Source organism: Myotis lucifugus, unplaced genomic scaffold (assembly GCF_000147115.1).
Source record: "Myotis lucifugus unplaced genomic scaffold, Myoluc2.0 scaffold_295, whole genome shotgun sequence".
Lineage (NCBI taxonomy): Eukaryota > Metazoa > Chordata > Mammalia > Chiroptera > Vespertilionidae > Myotis > Myotis lucifugus.
This window is the reverse complement of record NW_005871343.1, coordinates 85,823-104,132: the sequence shown is the minus strand read 5'-3', so window position 1 is coordinate 104,132 and position 18,310 is coordinate 85,823. Positions and strand designations below refer to the sequence as shown.

Here is an 18,310-nt window from a genome sequence, read left to right as displayed (position 1 = left end):
AATATGGTATCGGGAAATGTTTTTAAAAATTCAGTGTAGAGGTGGCGGTAAAAGTATAACTAAAAACCAACCTGTGTTGATACTTGTTGAAACTAGGTGATGAATACATGAGGTCTCATTATCCTATTATTTGTTTTTATAAATGTAAATTTACTTTCCAGACTTAAAATATCAGTGACATATGATGAGTTAAAAATGCTTTTTCTATTAACTTAATTTCTAAATTTCCAAATCACCTTGTGCTATTTAAGCCACAAACTGAAGAAAAGCTATGGCCTATAGACACATATACAGACTTTCAAGGAATTTTCAAATTGGTATAGTCTTCATTAACTTAGCCATTACACCTTCAATAGACTCATATTCTCTCTCTCCCTCACCCTCCCTCTCTCTCTCTCTCTCTCGCTCTCGCTCTCGCTCTCGCTCTCTCTCTGTCTCAATCCCCCCCCCCCTCAGGTGAGGATTAACAAAACATAAAAAAACAGTATACATTTTGACTCCCCAATATAACAGTCGTCCCTTAGTATCCATGGGGAGCTGGTTCCAGGACCCCCACCGATACCAAAATCAGCAGATGCTCAAGTCCCCTATGTAACATGGCATAGATGAATGAATATAGTTGGCCCTCCAAGTCTGCGGACTCCCAACCACAGATCAAAAACAGTACAGGTATTTATTGGGGGGAAAATCCACATATAAGTGGATCCGTGCAGCTCAAACACGTATTACTCAAGGATCAGCTATACTTCCACTAAATGTACCCCTAAACTGATCTCAAATTTTAAAGGATTCTGTTAGAAGTAACACTAAAGCATATCACTGCAATTCAAAGAATGCAATAATAACTCTACTTTTTAATATTTAAATTGAAATAGAGTAAGGTTAATATCTTCTTCTGTAAACTGATGACCTAGTAGTCTTAGAATACTTACTTATAGTAACAAATGTCCGTCCCCACACGAGTCCACCATGGTCTGGCATTTAATGCTTCCTGAACTGAATACATGAGTGGTTGCATACCTTTGACAGAGAGACAGAAAAAGAAAATTCTTTCAAAATTTTTGAGATAAAAATTAATCTTGCCATTGTAGAAAGCAACAAATATTCAGAAAGTTAAAAGGCAACACATTTCCATTATTTTAGTATATATTTTTTAAAAATCTGAGAAATTTCTTTAAAATCTCATGTCAATCAATATGCTTTAATTTCCAGTTTAACTAAAATAGATTACAACTTTAATGAGTGAAAAGTCATTAAACTTTTTTCTATTACCTTTTCTATGTTAGATCAGTTAAAATAAAAAGAAATATATACACACACACACACACACACATCTTATAATAAGTGAAAGAGTAAAAAAAAAAAGGGGGGGGGGGAATAGCTCTATAGCTCTCAGAAGATTATCTACACTGAAGAAAAAGAAAAAATACCACCAAAATAGCATGGTTATTTTCTTCCTCAACCTTCTTCCCATACAAATGTGATTATAGCAGGGAGGAGGAGAAGGAAGGACTGTTAACAAAAATAGGATTAAATATATAGTATATTTTCTTGGGTAGTTTTAGAAATATACTTTCCACATGAACTTTAAAATCACCTTATCCTATTTCATAAAAGAATGTACTGGGTTTCTAACTGGAGTTAATGAAATTCATGTTAATTTTACAAATGATGATCGTTTTTGAGATGCGATTTGACTTTCCTTAAATCCTAACTTAAAGATATAATCATTTTCTTAATTTTCTTGCTACAGACCATTTTGCTAAACTTATCTGGGTATCTTTTTAGTCTTTAGTTGTCTCTTGGATTTTCTAAGTATGTAAACCATACCATTTGTAATTTAAAATATTTTATCTCTTTTAGTACTTATATCATTTACTCTTTCTACTTTTATTTTTTATTTAGAGAAATGAAACCTCCAAAATGACTCTGAATATAGTGGTAAGCAGAACTGTCTTGTTCATAATTTTAATCCAGTTGTTTTGCCATTCAATAGAATATTTGTCAATTTTTTTTATAAATCAACTCTATCACATTTAAATAACAAAAGTGCTAACACTGAATAATTCTGATGTGCCAGACCTTGCTCTAAGCATATTTACATAACTTAAGTCACTAAATCCTCACAACAACGTTCTGTGGTAGGTGCTATGATCATTTCCATAGCTGAAGTCGTTTCTTCCATAATTCTTATTACACTTAAGTGTTTTAATTATTTTATCAAATGCCTTTTTAGCACCCACTAACAGAATCACATGGCTTTTCTCCTTTAATTTGTTGATTATGCTGAAAGGTTTCCTAATGTGAACTCTTTGTATTCCAAGGAGATACTATTCTTTTACAGCATATGATTAGATTAGCTGAAATCTCATTTAGGACTTTTGCATCTAAAAATGGTCTTTTGATTTTAATTAGCTTTACCAAGTATTGGTACAAGATTACACTAGCTTTGGAAAAATATATTAATGATAATTTATTGGAATAAAAGTAAAATCTATTTTTTAAAAGGTAAGTATCTCAGCTGCAATAGCATCTCAATATAGCACCTAATACATTTCTTAGTTCCTCAAGAACAGTTATAGACTATTCATAATAATTACTTTTTATTAATCAATTCCAGTGCTTCTATATTTTGTTTTATTTCTAGTTTTAAAAATAGTATTTCTAAAATAGTATTTTAAATAGTATTTTAAAAATTTTCTTCTTCTTTTGGTTTATCTTCTTGTTTTTCTAATATCTTAAGTTGGATGCTTAGTTTACTTATTTTTAGCCTTTTTTTATTGTAAACTAGAGGCCCAGTACATGAATTCGTGCACAGGTGGGGTCCCTCAGCCTGGTCGGCAATCAGGGCTGATGGGGGCCATCTCACCCAGTCCTGATCGGGGCCGATTGGGACCAGCTGGCAGGGGCAGGGACTGTGGGAGCTTGGCTGGCCACAGAAGGTTGGCTGTGGGAGTGCACTGACCACCAGGGGGCAGCTCCTGTGCTGAGTGTCTGCCCCCTGGTAGTCAGTATGCATCATAGCTACTGGCCTGTCATCGGTCATAATGGTCGCTTAGGCTTTTATATAGACTAGAGGCCCTATGCACGAAATTCGTGCAAGGGACTCACCCTTGCAGCCCCGGCTGCCCTGGCCGACCCTCGCAGCCCCTCGCAGCCCCTTGCAGCCCCGGCCGGCCCTCGCAACCCTGGCTTCGTCCATAAGGTCGTCCAGACGGTCGTTCTGCTGTTCAGTCTAATTAGCATATTAGCTCTTTATTATATAGGATAATGCCAGTTATTAAAGGCTTTCAATTTTCCTCTGAATACCAGTTAGCTATGCCCATAAGTCTATAATGTGTAGCACTTTCTAGATCCAATTGAACCTTCTGCCACAGTGGAAATGTCCTCTATCTACACTGTCCAATCTGGCAGCCAATCACCAGGCCTGGCTATTATGCATAGAAAGTGAACTTAGAGACACTAAAGAACTGAATTTTAAATTTCTAATTAATTTAAATATTTAGTCACATATGGCAAGTCACTACCATAATGACCAGTACAATTCTAGATAATTTCTAATATCGGTTTTAAATTTTCTCTCTGGGTTTTTGTTTTTAGAAGACTATTACATATTTCCAAGTACTCATTTTTGTTCAACTTTTTGTTGATTTCTACTATTTTTCATCACAGCAAGGAAATCTAAAATCTCTGGTAACTAGAATTAATGTTGCTATATGGCTCACTTGAAAGTTGCCAGGAGAACAGATCTGAAAAGTTCTCATCACAAGAAAAAAATTGTAACTGTGTCATAATGGGTATTAGCTAGATTTATTGTGATCATTTTGCAAGTACACAAATATCTAATTGTCATGTTGCATATCTAACACTAATATGTCAATACGTTACAAGTTATATGTCAATTATATCTCAATTTATAAAAGAATTGTGGTTATTAAAGCATCTTCAAGGACTTTAACTGGTTAATACACATCTATTCAGTGCTTTTGACCCTGAATTTTTCTTTGTCTAATATTAACATTACCACTTTTGTTTCATTTTATTTGCATTTTCCTACTTTATCTCTGCCCAATCATTTTCAACTTTTCCGTCATTTAAATAACACACACACACACACACACAGATTCTCTTGCTCTCTTCCCACCACCCCTCCCCCAATTGTGTAATTCTCAATACATGATTTTTGAGGACATCTTAGCTCATTCATCATTAGTAATGACAGATATACATTTCATTTCATTCCTTCCATCTTATTTTCTTTCTACTATTGATTAAATATTTCTTCTTCTTTACCTTTTTATTTTACAGGTTTGGTTGCATTTCTCCACATTTCCTTTTCATTTGAAGTTTTCTATTGTGCTTTCCATCATAATACTTATGACTACTATTTCTCTGATACTTTATAAAAATAACTAAGCAATCCCACCAAGAAAAATGAACTTTCACTTCTTCCATGTCAATCTCTTAGAATGATTTTACTTAACACATTTTATAAATTCCAAGTCCTCTATCTTGAGACCATTTTCCTTGTTTATTCTTCCCAGAGATAGTTCAGGGGCAGCATATTTTCTGATTTCTACATACACAAAGATGTAGTTCGTTTGAAGTGACAAAAAATTACAGATTTTGCAAAAGACATCTATTTGGCTGTCTTCTCACTTCCAGCGCCACAGATGAGAAGTCCAATACTAATCTAATTTTTTCACATGCAGAACAACAAGGTCATTACGAGAACGTGATCTGCAACCAGACTATCTGGGTCTGAACTCCAACTTCATCACATCAGGTGTGTGATCCTGGGCAGATTACTGAACCACTTAACACCCGTGTCCCCTCTGTAAAATGAGTGTAAGGACAGCGCTAGAATATTTGTTGTGTGGATTAAGAGCATCACATCTGTTAGCACTTAAAGAAGGTCTGGTACATGATGAATATTCAATAAATATTAGCTGCTGTTATTATCGTTAATTAACCAGTTGTTTTAAAGTGGATGTATGATAAGATTTTTTTTTTACTTGAAACTCATGTATTTCACTGGTACATAGAAGATTCCTATCTTTCTTATTTCTACCTAGGATTCAGTGAGCCATTTCAAATGGAAACAGTAACCTCCTCCAGACACACAAAATTCATAATGGTTATTTATAGCAAAGTGGAACAAGATTCAGGCTGAGGTCAAAGGGCACATTCGATTTATCTGAAGTATTCTAGTTTTATAAAAGACAATGTATTCTTACATTACTTTTAAAATGATAAGTTCATTCTGGGCAGTGAAGGGAGCTACATTTGGAAATTCTGACTATAATAAAAACCATATGAACCAAACAGGGTGCCCCAATAATAATCAATCAAATGAGGTAACTCAGGCTGAATAAACCATAATCTACTCAATGTGATATAGAAAAGCTATCTTTGAATAATTAATGTAGTCATTAGCCAAAGAATAAAACCTTAATGTGCATAAAACAAATACACTAAGAACTTCCCATCTCGTCATACGAATATAGACCAGCGGTTCTCAACCTGTGGGTTGCGACCCCTTTAGCGGTCGAACAACCCTTTCACAGGGGTCGCCTAAGATCATCCTGTATATCAGATATTTACATTACGATTCATAACAGTAGCAACATTACAGTTATGAAGTAGCAACGAAAATAATTTTATGGTTGGGTCACAACATGTGGAACTGTATTTAAAGAGCCAGAAGGTTGAGAACCACTGATATAGATGATCAAAATATTAAATTGCCACAGTGAAGCCAACACCCAATGACATTAACCTCTAATACTACCCAAGTAAAGGTCAAAGTTGTATTGAGTACATTCTCAATAACACGTGCAGATACAAAGAAAGACAAGGTGTTGTAGGCCCTAATCATCAAATGTACTATGAATCACTGACTCACAACATTTTCAAACTGAAGCTAATATCCTCAATTAACAGATGAGAGGAACAAGAAAACTTTAAAATGGAGCATGAATAAACTTAGGGGCACCTATCACAAGTGGCATATGTTTTCTGGGCTCGGTGGCTCTATGCGAAAAAAACACATGGCTAGTACAGCAGAGGTTTATACTAAAAAGAGGAAGGTTAGATTCTTGGTCTGGAGGCTAACAGCAGTCACTTGAATCTGATGGAAACATGTCAAAAGGATACATATGCCAGCATAAAAGATATCCCATTGGCCAAATCTTGGGCAATTTGGGTGTCGAATAAAAAATGATAGAAAGAAATTATAAGCCACTGAGCAAAAGAGGAAACCAGTTCATCTATCCCAGCGGTTCTCAACCTGTAGGTCGCGACCCCTTTGGCGGTCGATCGACCCTTTCACAGGGGTCACCTAAGACCATCCTGCATATCAGATATTTACATTACAATTCATAACAGTATCAACATTACAGCTATGAAGTAGCAACGAAAATAATTTTATGGTTGGGTCACATGAGGAACTGTATTTAAAGGGCCAGAAGGTTGACAACCACTGATCTATATCCATTGTCTCATTCGTTTAACAAATATTTTCTGAACATGAATTAAAGGCCATAGTATAAATACAGTGGTCAGCAACAGAGACACTTTCCCTGACCTTATGAAATTTACAAGCAAGTGGTAAGGGTAGGCAGAGAAGGTATTAATCATTCACACACAATAACAACATAAAGATGTAAAGAGCACCCTGAAAGGAAAAGATTACAAGGAACATTTATCAAGGGGACTAATCCAGTCTGGAGAGTCAGGGAAGACTTCCTTAGTCGAGTGATGGTGTAGCTCAACTTCACAGTATGAAATTAATTAATGTGGGCAATTTAGAATCCTACATACTAGACTCCAAAATTCTATTTTGTTGCCTGGTTCTACAATGTTCAATTTATATATGAAGGTTGTTAAAAATCCTATTTATATGGGAGACAGTAGAGGGTGAAGGGAATGGGAGAGGAAGACAGAGTGCAAGAGTGCCAGAGAGGAAGCTGTGATGAAAGCTCCAAGTTTTACTAAAATGCAAGACTGCCATCTAGTGGTAACTTGAGCAAACCCCTTTCAATTATTGAGGGTGAGGGTAAGGGGTCATGGATTACAACAGATACAGACAGCACTATTATACAGTGTCATAAATTTTCAAGTGTAAGTTCACAAATAAGATCATTCATTTGTAAAAAGAAAAGAAAAAAAAAGAAAGAAAGAAACCTAAGTATTTAGTAGAATTTCCTTAAATATCCCCATAAAAGGACAACTTGGGGAAATAAAAGCAGCAGTAATTCAGCCTCTTTTGGGGGGAACTGGCAAAGAACAAGATCTCTTTAGGGAACCTTTGCTAAAATCCAACATTAAGTACTCCAACAACCAGTATGTCCCAATCAAGAAAAGAAAAAATATTCAAACAATAAGCTACTTTTCTAATTACTATTATTTCCTGATTTCAATCACATAGGGCAATTAAATAAATCCTTCCAGCTGAAGAAGTTCTACTACAAATATTTTTAGTCACCAGTATCCTCTCTTAAAGTGGCTTCAAAATTAATCTGATGATAATAACATTAACTACAGAGCTAGTTATAAATTCTTAAAATGTTTAATTCTTAATTTACTAAAATATTGGTCCCTTCCTTCTTCTAACTCAATTCATGTTATAACAAACCAAAATCTGCTCTATGTTGTATTAACTTAAATCTTATGATAGAGTTCCATAAAAAAAATACATTACATCTACCTAACAGCTGCTTCCATAGCTTATACCAACTTCATAGTTAAATATTTACAAATATGTGGAAAGAAAAAGAAAAATCAACAGACAACTTCTTGTTAGAATCTGGGAGGAATCTATACTAAATTTAAGGCAGATGGAGCAAGACTGAGAAAAATCCAAATATGCCTCATGATCTATTTTTTATATACATATTTTAGATTTCCACAACTCAAAGAAGTGTTGCACTACACCTTGAAGTCTCTTCAAAAATAACAGATAAAGATATAATAAAGAAGTGCAAGAAATAAAAAGCATAAAAACCTCAAACATATCAATTATAAAGAAAAATTTTAACAGGCTAAAAATCACAAATTAAAAGGGTAAAACAACAAAATGCAAACTCTATTTACAAGAAATAAGATGCAAAGATATCAACCAAATTCAAAGGAATATTAAAATAGAATTTGGGGCAAAAGATACTGAATGGGATAAATATGACTACTCTATACTGTTAAAAGGAAATATGAAAATGTGAAAAATTTCTATGTACCAAATAATTCTGCCAGGGTTGGGCCTCGATCCCCAACAGGGGGCATACAGGAGGCAACTGATAGACATTTCCCTCTCATATCAATGTTTCTCTCTCTTTGTTTTCCTCTCTAAAAAAAAAATTCAATAAAATAAACTATATTTATATATTTTTACAAATAAGCTTTAATACTGTAATCCTAACTCTATAAAAGAGTAAAATTGAAATTTAAAATTATGTGAATGTGAATAAATTTAGGGATAGATACAACATGCTAAACAGTACATTTTCTCTTCTCTTTCCTTCCTAAGAGAGTCTTTTAAACTGTTTTTAATCTACCAAGTTCCTATATGAAAGACCCACTGTTTAATAATCAGGAAAAAAAAACACATTTACAGCAGGCAGATAGATTTTAAAAATTCCACTCCTGTGAATTAGTAACTAAAAATTATATACACAAAGATTTAGTATAATGTTTATCTCAGCATTATTTAAAATAGAAGATACTATAATTAGAAACAACATAAATGTCCAATAAAGAAAGGTTTAAGGAGACAAATGTACTACTCTGTAATATTTTAAGCAATAAAATAAATAAAAATAAAATAAAAAATAAAGAAAAAGAAAGGTTTCGATAAATAAGTTACAGTACCTCCATAGGATGCCCATTAAATTCTGTTTCAGACACATTCAATGACCAAAAAAATGCTGACAATATGTTTGGTTAAAATACAGATTATGAAACTTGCATAGGTTATCAGCCCCATTTTTTTAAATAAATATATAACTATGTATACATATACATCACATATTGCATTATTAAAATGCCTAGTAGGAAACAACAAATGTAAAAATGATTATCTCTGGATGATGCACTGTTGATGGTTTTTATTTTCTTAACACCAATTTGTTTTCTAAATTCTCCACAAAATGAGTTTGAAAAGTGTGATATACACATAAGAATATCCAGCCCTGGACAGGTGGGAGGCTCAGTTAGTTGAGCGTCATTCTGTACACCAAAAAGTTGCAAGTTCAAATTCCCAGTTAGGTCACATACCTAGGTTGCAGTTTGATCCCTGATCAGGGCATGTATGGGAGGCAACGGATGGATATTTCTCTAATATCGATGTGATGTTTCTGTTTCTCTCTCTCTCTCTCTCTCTCTCTTTCTGTCTCTCGGTCTCTCTCTCTCTCTCTCTCTCTCTCTCTCTCTCTTCCTCTCTCTAAAATCAATGAAAACATATCCTTAGGTGAGGATTAAAAAAATAATAATATATAATAGGCAAGGGGTAAGGAAGAAGGAAAATTTAAAAATAAAGAAGTCATCTATCTCACTGCTTTGTTTTAGTTGCAGAATTATATTCATTTTTAATTTAAAATGGCACTAGAGGAAGAGATTATTTTATTAATCATATAGATGTATGGAGTTTTTAAAAACAGAAAAACATTCCAAATGTATGTTTCTAATTTAAAAAATTAAAATATTGAATAAAGTTTAAAGTAGTAAGAGTATTATTTTATAAAAGTGTATAAATATAGTTAGTAGAAATACCATCTACCTTACTTAGCACTACAGTTTGAAAATTATACTGATTATCATTTCAGCAATAAATATGCCTTTGTTTTATTCTTAAAGAGCACTCAAAATGCAATTACATTTATTTATCTTTTTCTCCTCTAAAATATTATGTTAGCATTATACTTACAAGTTAAATAGGAAAAATACAAGATTCTTTACTTGTTTTGGGTATTTTTAATAAGTCCATTAAGGTCATTTTTAAAGTTATACAAACACTTAAGGTCAACAAACAAACGTTTCTGCGAATTAGGGCATTCAATAATTAGTATTTATACCTAAAAATCAAAAATTAAGAATGTGAAATAAATTACCAAGAATATCCATACTACTATTCATGCAAATCAATATAATCACTGAGATAATCCTTAAAAGTAGATTACTTAAAGTTTTTAAATACTATAACGAAACCAGATATTATGCTACCTAATCTTCTTATACTTAGTACATTAAATTAGTGAATCTGACTAAAGCTTTCATGCCATACATGTAAAGTGATTAGAGTATACAATTTCCTGTTTTCCACATAAATAATGACAATTGGGAACAACCTCTTCAACTCTTGAAAGGTTCAATTTTCAGCAATGCCCCCTTAAAGAGCATCTTCATATTCATGCTTTTAACAAGTTAAAACATTTATTTGAAACAGATAACATGGCCTCTCATTCCTTAGTTGTTAAAAGCTTTTCATCCTTACAACAAATGACTTGAGACCTCAGATTTTGAAACTTGTCAGACAAAATATATCTGTAAAGAATTATTTTCTTTTACCCCCAAATTATCAGACTAATACTTGAAAATTGATGGTTTCCATTTTAAATGACTGATCTTAAGTTTTACAATTATATTATCTTCCACTGATATATTTGACTATAAAGACTGATGCCTGACAAAGAACTCTTAATTTTTTTTAAATATTTTTATTGATTTCAGAGTGGGAATGAGAGGGAGAGAGAAATAGAAACATCAATGATGAGAGAGAATCACTGATCGGCTGCCTTCTGCACTCCCCCTGCTGGGGATCGAGCCTGCAACCAGGCATATGCCCTTGACCGGAATCAAACCCCGGAACCTTCAGTTCGCAGGCCGACACTCTATACACTGAGCCAAACCGGCTAGGGCTACATTTTTTAAAGTACTAAATACATAGCCTTAACTGAGGCTATGAATTTAATATTTTTGCTGGTACAACACCAGTTTGTTTTTAATTGCTTCATGAGGAAACAGTAGAGAAAGCCAATGAAACAAAAAGCTGGTTCTTTGAAAATGTCAATAAAATTGACAAGCCTCGAGCAGGACTGACAAAGAAAAACAGAGAAGACACAAATTACTATTATCAGGAATGAAACAGGGGATATCATTGGAGACCCTGCAAACATCAAAAGGACAGCAAGGGAGCACTCTGAACAACTTACACACATTTGACAATTTAGAAGAAATGGGTCAATTCCTAAAAATACAAACTACCACAACTCACTCAAAATAAAACAGATAATTTATATGAAAGAAACTGAATTTCTAAGTTAAGAGACTACCAAAAGAGAAATCTTCCGGCCCAAATAATTTCATTGGAGAATTCCACCAAATGTTTACGAAATCAACACTAAATCTACACAAGCTCTTCCAGAAAATAAGAGGAGGGAACATTTCCCAACTCCTTTTATAAGCTCAGTGCCGCCAGGACATACCAAAGCCAGATACAGTACAAAACAAGAAGAAAATTATTGCTCAATATCCCTCCTAAAGAGAAATGTAAAAATTCTTAACAAAATATTAGCAATTATACACAGTGACCAAGGGGGGTTTATTACATGGATAAAAAAGGCTGGCTCAATATTCTAAAACCAATGTGACAAGTCATATTAATAGGCTAAAGACGAAAAATCACATGATCAAATCAACTAATGCAGAAAAGCACATGACAAAATTCAACACCTATTTACAATAAAAAGTCTCAGAAAACTACTAATAGAAACTTCCTCAAGTAGATTTAAAAAATGTACAGAAAACTACAACTAACATCATACTGAATGGTGAACTCTGAAGGACTAGCGCAGGCTTTGTGGTGAAGGAAGTACCCTGTGTCTTGACTGTGGGGACAGTTACAGTAATCTACAAATGTGATAAAACAGCACAGAATGATGCACCCATGTTTTACCAATGTCAGATCCTGGCTTTGATATTGGACTACAGTTATGTATGATGTAATCGCCGGAGGAATCTTAGTGAAGAGAACTTGGAACCTTTCCACAACTTCTACAATTTTTAACTTTCTATGAATCTATTCAAAATAAAAAGTTTAAAAAGATTGCTTTCTGCAATTCTCTTCTAGATGAACTGACATGAGTAACCTGAGCAGCATACATGATACAGTTATAGTGGCATTTAATTTGGATGAAATCAACCATACTCATTACATTTTAATGAGTATCCACACAATGATAACTCTCGTTACTAACAATGCAAAGCTTAGTCTATGTCAAATTTTGCATAATAAACATCTGAATTTTGAGAACCAGAGAAAACAAAAGAACACAAACTTTTTTTTTAAGTTAGCAATTTTTTAATTATCTATCCCTCGGATATGATGCCTGTGTGCCCTCTAAGTTGGAGGAAAAAAACAGTCTTACCATAATTAAACTGACTGTTGGACTTTTCACAGTTAATGATGTTAAACCTGTAAGCAACACCTGGCCGCATTCCACTGACTTCAAAGTAAAACCACTGATGATAATGATTACTATTTATATCCGAGTTCAGAATAAGATCATATTCATTTCTGAAAATAGAAAATGAAGAAATCTGATGAAAATGAGAAAAGTATCTATGCACATACAAAATGAGAAAATTTTAAATGACTTACTTTCTAATTTGAATTACTTTGCGCAGATTCCCAGATTCAAATTTGGAGTTAAACTTCAAAATATCTCCTTCTTCTGGAATGATGTAACTAAATAAAAATTTTAAAGTAAGTATAATAAAATACATTGCCTTTAAGCAGGTAAGCAATAATAAACATAAAAACACACTACAGATTAAAAATACACCATTACCACCTCACCTTCCTCATTATTTTGAAACCAAAAAACATAACCAACACAAGCAAAATACAAACTCTGGCTAATACTTATAGACAAAAACATTATAATTACAAGTAGAGATTTGTTCCTACATTAATAGCAAATGTTAATAAAAATGAGAATTTGTGCCTCAGTGAATAAGTGCCATTTCTAAATATGTACTAATAATCATATTAAAAAGGCCAGACGTACTTTTTAAAATGCATATGACTTGTTCTCGGTACTAATAATTCTAACTAAGCAGTTCTGAAGTAAAATATTGTTTTAAATTGAGATAACTACATTACCTACTATCTTCTAATACCCAGAAAGATGAAGGTATTATCCTCATTTTACGTACTCATTACTTTAGTAAATACTTACTGAGCACCTACTAGGTGCCAGATACTCTTTTTGTTACTTGTCTGTTTCCCTAAATGAATACAAATTCTTGCTCTTCTGGAGCCTACATTTAATAGGGGAAAACTCCAAAAAGCTCAAAGATTTTATTCAAAATCATTTCAGTTAAAAATAAGCCACACTCAGGATTCTTGTTCTTACCACATCTGCCTGATCTGTCCGACACAGAATTACAAATGTTGAAATAACTAAGAGACAAATAAGGAGATCTGTTTTTCATTTTTAAGAATATTATTTCAACTTCAGTCATTATCCTTTAATAAAAGTCTTTGAAAAGTGCTTTATTTCCTCCAAATAAGACCAGGAAAATGTGAAATTTTCCAAAAATAACAGAATGTTAAAGGGGAGGGAAAAATCCACTGAGGGCTAATTAAAGTTTTCATTTGAGGATGCAAATGACTAACTAACAGTCACATTCGTAATTTGTAATTTTCATTTATTTACTTTTATATAAACCCTAAAATGTTTGATATTAGTGATAATCCTGAACTGCAAATGACACTACCACATCAAGCATCACAAACAGTTAGGCAAGTAATTTCAAGACCTGAAGCAGATTATAAACAATGAGAGACAAAAGAGCATAGCAGGGACTGTGGAGAATTAGCAAACTTGTATTCCTTCTGAAGGGGATGGTAACGTATTGTCCTGAGGATATGAAAGCTAAATATTACAGGACAAAATTAAAGAATTTCACATGATATCTCCACTCTCTTAGGTGGAAGTAATTTTAATTTTTTTAAAACAGCATCAATTTGTGCCCTTTACCTTATTAAACCCATTAAAAGTCCACCTAAGAACAAACAAAAGCTTGCGATATATTCAATTTAAGTAGATAAACATGATTTTATTACTACATTATCATTATATCCCTGCTAAAAGCTGAAAGTGTAGTGACAGTAAACTAGGTGGAAGTTAAAAGATAACCTTTTAACTGAAGGTTAACACTGAAGTTTTACAGTAAAAATGAAACTACTAAAAGTAAAACAAAGCCAAACAAAGAAATGAGACTTACTTTGGGTTATCTAAGTCATATACCACTCGATCTATGATATCACTCTGATGTATTAGCCTCTCAATATCTTGGGCAATTTTTGTCCTGAAATCATAAAAGAGACGTTTGACCAAAACTCGCTGATATATGCCAAGGCACAACTTTCTCCAAATTAAGTTTTGGATAAAAATAAAGTATAAAACGATAAAAATTTCTTAAAGATGACCATTCCTCTATATATATTTTGTGTACGAAAAAATTATCACTATATAACAAGACAAAAGTCAGTATTTTTAAAGTCTGAGTTCAAGAAAATAACCAGGTAGAATACAGTTACAAGCCCAATAGTTTTTTAAAATCTTGAATGTCTATTATGCCTTGATTCATAGAAATTGTGTGGACCCACTCTCTAGCCCTTAGGCAAATAATTTTGTATACATAATAGTAGCATTATTAGAAGCAGTAAAGATCTGAAAAGCCAGAGAGTATATAAGAAAGAGATTTTTAAAACCCACCCTCACTGGTATGTAGCTAAAATGCAGTTGGGAACTGGCCTGCACATTCTGCAGAGTCCATTCTCTCTTCTACAGCTGGAGAGGAAATGTGCAGGGGAGGCAAACACTTGTGTCCGGAAGCGGAAGGCGGTCCCTGCAGCTCCAGGATTCTCTAGGCCTGACCTTCCCCTGACTCAGTCCAACAAAATAGACACCAACTTACTGGAAAATTCCTAAAATCCCTGCCACTGTCCTAGAAGATTCAGCCACACAGAGACACCACAATCTTCCCATCAATATTCAAGCCAAGGAACACAACAGTCACCAAAAGTGGTGCCAAACTGTAACTGAAACAGAATATATCTGGATCAGAAAGCCAGGTGCCTGGAACTGCAGGTAGATTGGTCACAAAAGCCATAGTGGGAAGGTGCCTGCTGGTGTTAGTTAATACATAGCTACTTCTCAGAGTAGAGTAGTTGGTCTGAGAGGGATGTTTCAAGATCCCCAGGGATGCTTGAAACCGCAGATAGTACCTAACCCTACATGAGTTTTCTCCTGTACATACACACCTAGGATAAAGTTTAGTGTATAAATTAGGCACAGTAAGAGACTGACAACAACTCATAATAGCTGTAGCTGTGCTTTTTGAAGGCCATTCCAGCACTCCAAGAAGCCAGCTGTCTCTGGATGGTGCAGTCTGTGATACAAGCAGGAGGTGGCAAGGAACGGGCCCACTCCCACACACCCTTCCCAGCAAAGTCAGTCCCTTCCCGATGCTCTGTGATTCCATGGTGTGGTCAGGTGCATTATGCTGGTTTCATTTGAATAAGTAATGAGCTTAGAAAAGAAACAAACTAAGCTCCAAAGGACAATTTCAAAACAATGTAAAATTCCCAACAGAGGATAAAAATTACAGTAACTTTAATCCAGAGTAGTTTTCTTTCTAAATACCCAGTTTTTGTTAAGTGTGCCTCATATTTTGACAATGGTCTTGTTTAGAAGGAAGAAGGCATCTGCAGCTCACCTTTGTACACCATACGCCCTTTCTAAAATAGGCTCTTTGAATGGAGGCGGAATGTGACCAAAATAATCAGGATAAGCCACCTCTGAATATTCTGGGACAGACTTAGTGTTTTTCACAATCTCAATGTAGAGGTCTGAGTCGTGGAGTGTTGGTCCATCAGCGACTTCAACTGACACTTGTTCCACTGATGAAGCAGACTCAGTATCTTCGTCATCCTCGATTTCGACTCCAGTGCAGCAAAGCTTCCCCAGCTGAACTGTTCTTCCCTCAAACAGAACATTTCCACAAGCAGCCACGTGTGGGCACGCTTTAGAGCACGTAACCACGGTAAGAGGGAGGCTGTAGTCCTTCTTCATTCCTGCAGTAAAACCTGGAGCTGTTTGAGAAGGAATATTCTGCAATGTAATTCGGTCCAAGGCCTTCACAATATCATTGTTTAAGCCATGGACTGATGAAATAGTTCTATTTTGATCACCTAGCGGTTGCTGTAATGTTCTGTCATTATCTTTAATATCTTCTTTTGCCAGATCCATAAAGCTAGGTTTCTTATCACCTTCATCTCCTAGGGGAGACACATTCTCCTTCATTACGACTCCTTTTCTGAAATTGCCTGAGTTCCCAGCTGCTTCCTCTCCTGCTGTCGGCACAACAATTGGACCACGTACTTTTCCCTCAAATACTAAAGGCTTTGGTTCTTTGGAGATTAAGTCATAGTCCTTTGAAAATAAAAAATATGTTTAATCTTTTATCTCTAAATATTAAAATGTATTAACAAAACTTAGGCCATATTCATTTTATATGCTGCTTCAGAAACCTAAAATTTTAAAGATGGATAAAACAGTATATTTTAATTTTGCTAACAAAAGACACAGTACAGGGGAGGGGCAAAAGTAGGTTTATAATTGTTCGTATGGAAAATAATATAATAATTAATAAATAATAATACAATAAACTCTGTGTTTCACATACTCACAACTGTAAATCTATTTTTGCCCCATCTTGTATTTAACTACAACAAAATTCATTACACTTATTTTACTTTTTCTATTACAAAAATAATGCCTATATATAACAAAAACATGAGAAACTTAGAAAAGTAAAAACACATCAAAATCCTCTTAAAGAAAACACAAATTGTTATTCTCTAATTCAACAAATATTTACACGTGTCTGTTTTGTGCCAAGCCCTGTTTCAGGAACTTAAGACCCATCACTTGAAAAACAGAAAACAACTCTTCCCTTTTGCAGCTTACATTCTTCTAAGGACAAAGGAGAAAGGACTGTCCATACAAGTAATAAACATGATATAAATATATCTCATGGAATATTAGAAGGATAAAGTGTTAATAGCAAAAAAGAGGGGGGTGGGGTGGTGGGTGCTGGGTGGAGGGGAGGAAAGTGGGGGAAAATAGGGACATCTGTAATAGTATCAACAATAAAAATAAAGAAAAAAATAAACAGGTACCAGGGAAATAACTAAAATTAATTTAACTACATTAATATTTTTTAAAACCTTTTAAGTCTTAGAGATGAAGACAATATCTTCATAATGATAAAAAGTTCAAAAGGAAATCAATTTACATTCATATATACTAAATAATAAGCCTCAAGACATATTTAAAAAAAATGATAGACCTGCTAAAAGAGAGACACATTCACAATCACAGAAATTTCCAAAATATTTTGCACAGTAATTGACAGCATAGGAATAAAACTCCATAAAAACAGAAAAGAAGTTTGCAACACAATTAACAATCTTTTCCTAATAGGCATATAACCACAGGAGACAAGGACACAAGAAATCGTAACAAAACTTGACCATATTTAAAACTATAAAATAAGCCTCAAAAATGTGAAAGAGTTATAAGAATAAAGAACTGTCCTCTTATCCTACAACAATATGCTAGAAATCAATAAAAAATGGAAACTAAAAAGCCAGCTTTAACATTACCAATGAATCAAAGAAAAAATAATGAAAATAAAGTTTCAAAACAAAAATTATAAAAATGCTGAAAATCAATACTTATGTGATATAGCTAAAACAGTAATTAGAATAAAATTTATCACCTAAAAACGTAAATGTTAGAAAAGAAAGGCTGAAAAGAACTAGATGCCTATCTTAACATGATAATATACACAAAAATAAAATTTATAAAAGAACAAAAATTGAAAAAATCAAGACATGGCAGCTTAGAAAAATATATTTTTTAAAAAAAACATGCTAAAAGTGACTGTAGGAAATATCAGGTGGGAAGGAGACAATAGCTTTCCTCATTAAACTACACAAAATTATCTGGATCTTAAAACTCTGCCCACGTATAACTTTAATAAAAATTTAAAACCACCCTAACCAGTTTGGCTCAGTGAATAGAGCATCAGCCAGTGGACAGAAGGGTCTTGGGTTCAATTCTCTTCAAGGGCACGTACCTCTGCTACAGGCTCTATCTCCACTTGGGGCACATGCAGGAGGCAAGCAATCTATGTTTCTCTCTGTGTGTCTCTCCCCCTCCCTTCCACTCTCTCTAAAAAT

At 33.9% G+C, this 18,310-nt stretch overlaps 1 protein-coding gene across 2 annotated transcripts in view; it reads right to left on the bottom strand.

Moving 5' to 3' along the window:
- AGTPBP1 (ATP/GTP binding protein 1) overlaps positions 1-18,310 on the bottom strand; it is an 83,535-nt gene that overhangs the window by 28,541 nt on the left and 36,684 nt on the right. For both annotated transcript variants that reach the window (XM_014465443.2, XM_014465445.2), the window contains 5 exons: positions 15,781-16,496; positions 14,284-14,367; positions 12,653-12,739; positions 12,420-12,568; positions 933-1,020 (listed from right to left, as the gene is read on the bottom strand). In XM_014465443.2, the coding sequence (XP_014320929.1) occupies positions 933-1,020; positions 12,420-12,568; positions 12,653-12,739; positions 14,284-14,367; positions 15,781-16,496 (1,124 nt within the window). The remainder of the gene's footprint in view (positions 1-932; positions 1,021-12,419; positions 12,569-12,652; positions 12,740-14,283; positions 14,368-15,780; positions 16,497-18,310) is intronic.